This window comes from Monopterus albus, unplaced genomic scaffold (genome assembly GCF_001952655.1).
Source record: "Monopterus albus unplaced genomic scaffold, M_albus_1.0 scaffold210.1, whole genome shotgun sequence".
Lineage (NCBI taxonomy): Eukaryota > Metazoa > Chordata > Actinopteri > Synbranchiformes > Synbranchidae > Monopterus > Monopterus albus.
This window is the reverse complement of record NW_018128090.1, coordinates 472,616-480,622: the sequence shown is the minus strand read 5'-3', so window position 1 is coordinate 480,622 and position 8,007 is coordinate 472,616. Positions and strand designations below refer to the sequence as shown.

Here is an 8,007-nt window from a genome sequence, read left to right as displayed (position 1 = left end):
TTAGTCTGATCCGTCACCCAAGACCTGTTTGCCTTGGACCCCCTCCTTGAACTGCCACCTTATTGTGGTGGAGGAGTTTGAGTACCCGAGTGATCCTAGGAGCTATGTTGTCGGGGGCTATATGTCCCTGGTAGGGTCTCCCAAGGCAAACAGGTCCTGGTGACAGGTCAGACTAAGAGCTGTTCAAAAGCCCTTTATGAATAGATTAAAATCAAGGACCGTGACGTCGCCCCAAAAAGCACATGGTTTACTGTCCCAGTAGCATTCTCTCTCTCTCTCTCTCTCTCTCTCTCTCTCTCTCTCTCTCTCTCTCTCACTAACCCTTCAGGGTCACTCTTTTATCCGCAGCTTTCTTTAGGCTGTTATGTCAATTTCTGAACTTAGCTTCCTGTCTCCAGTTTCAGGAGACAACACCCTGAGATGTACTTCAAAAACAGGAAACATCTCGACCAACTTACATAAGCCCATTGTTCAGCTCACATGAACTTAATGAACCCCTAACCACGTAGCTCACCCTTATACAACTAGTACAAATAATATCTATATATGAACTACATACTGTTACCTCTGGAACCCTGTTTATTTTTAACCACTACATAATATTTTAATGTATATTTGATGCCTCGTCACTTTACCTGCTGTGTAACAGGATTAATGGATATGTCTGCAGGATGTTTATTATTTATATAGGCTCATGAGCTGCGTTCACATGTTATGTGAATTGTTTTAATGTGGATTTGGATTCCCAAACACTGGCTGCACATCACTTCTGGCTGCATCCTGTAAGAAGGCTACTGTCGGTGCATTCTGAAGCTCACCAACACCGTTTGACCATATTCATTTCTATAGGACTAGTTTATTTTTCTTAAAAACAATGAATTATTCACAGTGAATTTCAGCAGATCAGTTGGGTGAATTTAAGGGTTAATTTTAAGATAGTTTCCATTAAAATACATTTGCCTACCTGATCTCATGCTTCACAGCCTATGCACTTGTCAGTAGAATTGCAAATGCACCTATAAATGTGATGAGGTGGTCTGAGCAGGTGTTATCATTGTTGAATCAACATTGCACTGCACTGCCTAATCAGCATACACACTGCCTCAACTGTGCCTCTCCTCTCACCTCAGCATAAACACATTCATGCATGGCAGGAAAACACCAAACACACCAATGTGCCAAAAAAAAAAAAAAAAAAAAACAACTTAACATGTGCCCAAGGTAAATGGTAAAGACACTGAACCCCCCAAGTTGCCCATAATGGCGGCTCGTATGCATACAGTGGCCTGGTGCCCTCGGCTCCAAACAAAATTTCATAGTACTTGTCACAATGTTATAAAGCTTCTTCTTTTTCTTTTTCTTCTTCTTCTTCTAAATGGGCTTACACTTGTATAGCGCTTTTCTATGCATTGTAGCACACTCAAAGTGCTTTCACACTACTTGGCCATTCACCCATTCGCACTCTCAAATGCTCACACACACTGGTGTTATCACCGGGAGCAACTGGGGATTCAGTGTCTTGCTCAAGGACACGTCAACATGTGGACTGGACAAGCTGAAAACTGCATAAGGACTATGAATGAAGTGGCACAGAGATTATGCTGTAGGAAAATGAGACCCATAGAGTTTTCCTGACTTGTAATAATAATCAGGATAATCACCTTTATTGGCCAAGTATGTTACACACAAGGAATTTGTTTCCGGTACAGAACCGTTTGTTGTGTTTTCAGAAGTTACTGTATATTAGGAGCAGAGCATCACCAGGTGCCACTCGTTACATCATATGATGACCAATTTTTAGGATAGTAAGTAGAAAGATTTCAATTTATGTATTCATTCTTGTTGAATATATTATACAAAAGACAACCAGCACAATTAAAGAAAATGTTGTGAAAGCCTCGACCGTTCAGAGCAGAGAAGAACATACAGCAGATGGTGTTTGATGTTCAACAAATGTTCACCACTTGCAGACCTGGGAACGGGGTGGTTGGCCAGCAACATCTGTGTGTGTGTGTGTGTGTCCAGTCTGAGCCCAGGGCCATAGATGGTAGGCAGACAAGAGGTGTGTGAGGACAAAAGACCTGCCAGAATGCTTCAATACTCTCCCCCCAACCCCCCAACCCCACCCTGTCTCCCTTCTAGGGAAGCTGGTGATTGCTGACACCAACAGACCCATACTGCTCCGAACTAAACACATTCTGATTGGGAACAAAGGGGAGCTACACATTGGAAGCCCAGACTGTCCTTATAAAGGCAACCTCACCATCTCCCTGTTTGGAAGGTACAGCTATGTGTTTTCAAGAAGTGACACTAATCAACACATTAACATTGGTTATAATCATTTTGATCTATACAGAGGGGTGAGAAATTTAAGGACAACACGACACAGAGTCTCAGTAAGGTGTTGGGCCACCACCAGACACCAAAACAGCTTCAATGCACCCTGGCATTGTCTCGACAAGTCGCTGGTCTCTACTGGAGGGATGTTGCGTTTTGATGATGGTGGTGCAGAGTGCTGTTCAACACGTTGGTCACAGTCTCTCAAAGCTGTTCAACTGGCTTGACATCTGGTGACTGTGAAGGCCACAGTATATTCACATCATTTTCATGGTCATCATTCAGTGACCCCTCGTGCCCTGTGGATGTCATCCTGGGAGAGAATTACTAAACTTTTGTTTTTCAAAAGAATCATATAGTGTATATTTGTGAGCCACCATCAGACCAGCACTTGAAATTTCAAGTGAAATGTGTCAATGCATCAGTTATTGCAGGTGTTTTCAACCAGTGGTCCATAACCCCCTGGTGGTTCACAAAGGCATTGCAAGTGGCCGCTGCCCATGTATTCAATAATGTAATGTCACTGTAGGGATCTGTATTTGACTGGTGACCTGTCCAGGGTGTACCCCGCCTCTCACCCGCAGCTGGCTGGGATTGGCTCCAGCCCCCCGTGACCCCGTTTGGGACTAAGCAGTATAGAAAATGGATGGATGGATCTTTTTTGTCATTATTTTGACACTTTTCCACATATTGCTTATTCTTTGTGAATAATCCAATTCATTCAAATACATACAATTCATATAAATATACACAACTTAGAAAAGCCAAGGTGACTTTCAGAATTAAAATTATGCCTCAATCTCTCCACCCTGCAGCAGTGGTCCTCAGGTTGCTTCTCACTCAGACTGGTGGTCCCTGGGCCTCAATTAGTTAAAACCCTTGAATTATTGCATGGGTAGCCATGACACTTGATATGCACATGTCTGGCCCAGAGGATCATCAGAGTGGTTACAGATCATCCAGTTTCCATCTACATTAACATGATCTAGACTTTGGGTTTTGATAAAGTTTTGTGTCTTCACTGGAAACCAGGGGCTTGGGGCTGAGTGCTACAGACAGGGTATAAGTTAAAGTTTTTAGAGTGGGACTAACACTTTGTTGGTCTTGGTCTTTTCATGGGATTTGTGGTCATTCCCCATGTTGCAGTCCAGGTCCTTCATCACACCTTTATCTACCCCTGCTCTCATGCATTTTTCCAGTTTCTGTTTACTACTAACTACCACAAATGAATGCAAAATGCCACAAATAGTTGTTTTTAAAAGTCTGATAAACACTCTTCTGTATCGACATTAGGGTTCGTGTTGCTGGGACAGTTTGTTGCCATTTGCCCATTCATGAACACAAACACTGAAACACACTTTTTACTGCTTGTACAAAAACACAAAATTACAGTATACTGTAAATGTTTTTAATTGTTATATACTGTCACATTGTTCTTAGATTGGATGACAGTGATCAGGAACATAGCTACTTTGGGAGGAAGTACATTGGTGTGGGGACAGGAGGGACACTAGAGATCCACGGAGAAAAGAAGCTGTCATGGACATTCCTAAACAAGACCCTCCACCCTGGAGAAAGCAACGAAAACACCTACTTCTTTCAGAGGAGCTGGGGCAACAGAGGCATCATCATCCACGTCATTGACCCCAAGACTGGAGAGGTGCTGCACAATGACAGGTGAAGGCCCCCACAAAGCATAGGCAGCATCTCAGCTGCTGAGCAATCATGAGACTCTTAATTAGAGCAGAAATGATGTGGTGACTGCCATCTCACAAGCTGTCTAACCACAGGGTTGTAATGAAGACAACAATATGCCTCTAATGGCTCTGGCATTGTTTCAAACAGGGAAATTAAATTTAGAAATTGACACCATCCTTAATATCCTTTCATGATTAATTTTCCATTACATTTTTATTTGAAATGGAGGTCAGATAAATGAAAGCGCATGCTTGGCAGGCCGCTGGACTGCGTCCAGCCTCCCCCTCTTTACTCTTTTTCAACTGTGTCTGATTTAGAAGTAACAGCCATACAATGCACTTAATAAGACACATTTAATATGCAGACTGGGAGTATTTAAACAATCATTATTAGTGGTATTAACACCAAATTTTGCTTTGAAGTGGGAGAGTGTTTTACTAGTGGATATCATTAGTTATTTAACTTATGTTTGAGCATGTTTTTGTTGACGGAGCTGGAAACTTTGTTCAAAGGATGGCATGGTGGGGCAGTGGTTAGGGCTGTCACTTCACAGCAAGAACCTTCCAGGTTTGAGCCCGGGCCGACCTGGCGCTTTTCTGTGTGGAGTTGACCCTGCATGGTTTCTTTCTGTTTACCTTGGCTTTCTTCCACAGTCCAAAGCTTAGGTTGACTAGTGACTCTAAATTTCCCCTAGAAGTGAGTGTGAGTGTTTGGTTGTTGTCTACATGTTAGCCCTGTGACAGACTGGCAATCTGTCCAGGGTGGACCCCGCCTCTCACCCAGTGTCTGCTGGGATAGTATAGATAATGGATGGAACTTTAAAACGTGTGCTTTTAGGGCTATTGTTAGGATTGCTCGACACAACTGTGAGCGAGCAGAGAATTAACAGACCCAGGCGGCTGGCTTCGGTGCAAGTAGTGAATTTATTTAACAGTGCTAACAGAGGTGCACATAAATATATACAAAATGGAAGGCAGGAAATCACCGGGTGTTGACCAACAGTAGTGGAGGGGTTATTGTCCGTGGAGTGATGTTAGACCGGGCTGCGGGGGGTAGGAGTCACTCCTGGGCTGGTCAAGGTGGAGTTTACGTGGAATCAGGAGAATAAGGACAACACATAAATACAAGGGAGGCTGACAACAGAGAAAGAACTAGCAAGGGAGTAATAGTAAAGCCGAGTATAAATAAGGAGTGACAAAGGAGGCGCAGCTGAAGAGTGTCAGAAAATCAGGGCAGATGTGTCTAATCAAGAAAATCAGTGTAAAGGAACAGACTAGGGCGAGAAAGAGAGAAAGAGAGGAAGGTGCAGCCAGGCAAACCTGACAGCTATTACTTTTCTTATTGTTAACTTTTGTACTTTTTATTTTGTTCAACTTTTTGTCAATTTTTTAAAAATAATACTTTCAACTTCCTCCAAAACCTTTGTCTTTTTGTCAGCTTCCTCCTGCTTAATCATACTTTTGGATGAATTGTCATTTATGTGCATGTCCCTGATCAATATAGTACTAATATTTCTAAACCTGATATTAAATTGACCAGATGTCGGTGCACATTTACATTGTTGCTGTACCTGCAGTAGTTGTTGATCAACACTTTTAACCTCCCCTCACCCCCCAGGTTTGACACTTACCGCAGTAAGGATGAGAGTCGTCGCCTTGCAAAGTATGTTGATGGCGTGAAAGCGGGGCTCATACTGGCCATGGTGGTCAATGATGAGGGCTCCAACAACTTGGAAGACTCAGCCAAAATGAGCCTCTCCAGGCTGGGCAGCCGGCACATAAACAGTCTGGGATTTCGGTGAGCTCTTGAAATACTGTTTTTTAAATGACACCGCATTTTGATCTAATGTAAGAAACCCAAAACTAATACTCATAATTTAAAACAGCAAATTAATAGATGGCTCAGTAATGACAATCATTGTTTGTTAGGCCCTGCTGATCAGTACTGTGATGCCAACATGTCTCCTGAGTTCTTCAGAACTAACTCTAAGTTATTCAGATGTCAATGTGTCTGGATAGAAAAAGTGGTTTTGAAACTCACAGCACTGTATTGTATGGAGCATTGTTTATTTTTATTGATTTCTGTGAATAAATGGAACATGTCACAACCTTACATGAGTCACAGTGGATAGTCGTCTTTTGGTAATTGATCCCTGAAGCATTTTGGGACCTTTTTGATGTACTTGTTGATGTTCAATAAATTACCACCAGTGTGACATTTGTAACAATATATATATACCACACACTGGCCACTTTATTATTAGTACACTTGTACAATCTGTTGCATTTCAGTACAGAGGTTCTTAGTGCTACAACATCCAGTATATTTGTTTTCACATAACCTGTGATAATGTCAACAAACACAGAGCATTTTAGATGTCATAAAAGTAGCTTTTATTCCAGAACAGCTCTTTAGAATTCCATCAGGATCAACCTAATAGACTGGTCAGTGTCCAGTATGCAGCCTGGAAAACACAAGTCAGCTTTAGTGAAGATAAACCCACACAAGCTATAACTTTGTATAAAAGAACTGGAAACAATGAAAGGAACATGATTAAATGAGATCAAAACCAGGTACCTTTTGAAGGAGGGGACAAGAATATTTTTTAAAGTTCTAACAGAAAGCAGCTATCCTCAGCTCACCCAGGGGTTTTGCCTCAGCCCTGTCTGGAACTGTGTTGTTCCCCCATGTTACACTGTACTGACAAACATAGCCTTGTCTTTCCCTGCTTTTCTTAGCCCCCGTACTCTAACCTTAACTATCACAACCTTAATTCTACCCTAACCCTAACCCTTCTAACCTGAAGTCTTTACCCTCAAACAGTCTTTTGAGGGGGAGTCCGACAGTGAGGACTGACCAAACTGTCCTCACTCCCATGGTATAACACTCAAACTGGTCCTCACAACATATAGCCATACATACACCAATACAATCCACTGACAAGCACAGATTTTTCCCAAAACAATTGTTGTGCAGTGAGATACAGCATAACTAAAGAGCACACAACTGGATTAGGCACTGCAGCACTCCACAGAAAGTGGGAGTGTGTGCGTTCTTGTCTGTATATGCGTTAGTACGTCAGGAATGTAGTATGAATTATGCCACAATAATAAAACCCACGGCAAGCTTCTGACATATGGGATATTAGACTGGGTAAGACTGTGGATGCTTGACATTGACACACTCTTCCAGCAGCAAAAAACTGCTCTTATGCTTTTGAAAAAAACAAACATAGGGCTTATGGAGATGCAACTTTACATAGTAAACCACAAGCTTGTGTTAATGTGTTGTGCACCGTGCTGTTCAGCATGTCGGAAGTCAACCACTTCCTCATCGGGTTTCAGATGATGGAAAAAATAGTCAGTCACAAAACACCACAAAATACCAAAGTGCACTTAATTAATAATTACCTTTTATTCACAGATGCGCATCTGGAGATCACAGCAACAGCCAAAAATGATCTGATCTGATCTTTCTAACATTGTGTATTATATACTACTCTTCCCGCCTACTTACATTCCTTAGGATGCAGCTGAGATCAATCAGCACCCAACCAAAGTTTCTATCCCACCATACACAATACTTCTCTCATGACAGTTAAATCTTCCGCCCTAAAACCAAGGTACTTTTTCTGTGATCAAAGGCACACATACACATAATGATTACATGCACACTCAATAATGCTGAGAAAGTTAAAACTTGTCCTTATCAGTTCATTAAATGTAAAACAGTGGAGTGTAGCCAGACATCTTATGTCCACTGATTTCAATCATTCTGCTCCTTCCTGTGACTCCCTCCATGTGAAGCAGTGCTGAGCATCACTCTCATGAGCACATCACAGTGTTTAGAGTGGATACACATTGTAGTTAATTAAAACATGGTTAAAGGTTACATTCTTGTTCAGTTCAGTTATAAAACAGTGCTCATACTTCAAACTCAGTGAAAGTTACATTCCATCTAGTACATAAGACT

At 41.9% G+C, this 8,007-nt stretch overlaps 1 protein-coding gene across 5 annotated transcripts in view; it reads left to right on the top strand.

Annotated features, from left to right (window-relative positions):
* The window catches only part of cemip (cell migration inducing hyaluronidase 1), a 403,506-nt gene that overhangs the window by 181,253 nt on the left and 214,246 nt on the right, over window positions 1–8,007 (top strand). For all 5 annotated transcript variants that reach the window (XM_020618886.1, XM_020618887.1, XM_020618884.1 and 2 more), the window contains 3 exons: window positions 2,143–2,281; window positions 3,778–4,014; window positions 5,653–5,832. In XM_020618886.1, coding sequence (XP_020474542.1) covers window positions 2,143–2,281; window positions 3,778–4,014; window positions 5,653–5,832 — 556 coding nt within the window. The remainder of the gene's footprint in view (window positions 1–2,142; window positions 2,282–3,777; window positions 4,015–5,652; window positions 5,833–8,007) is intronic.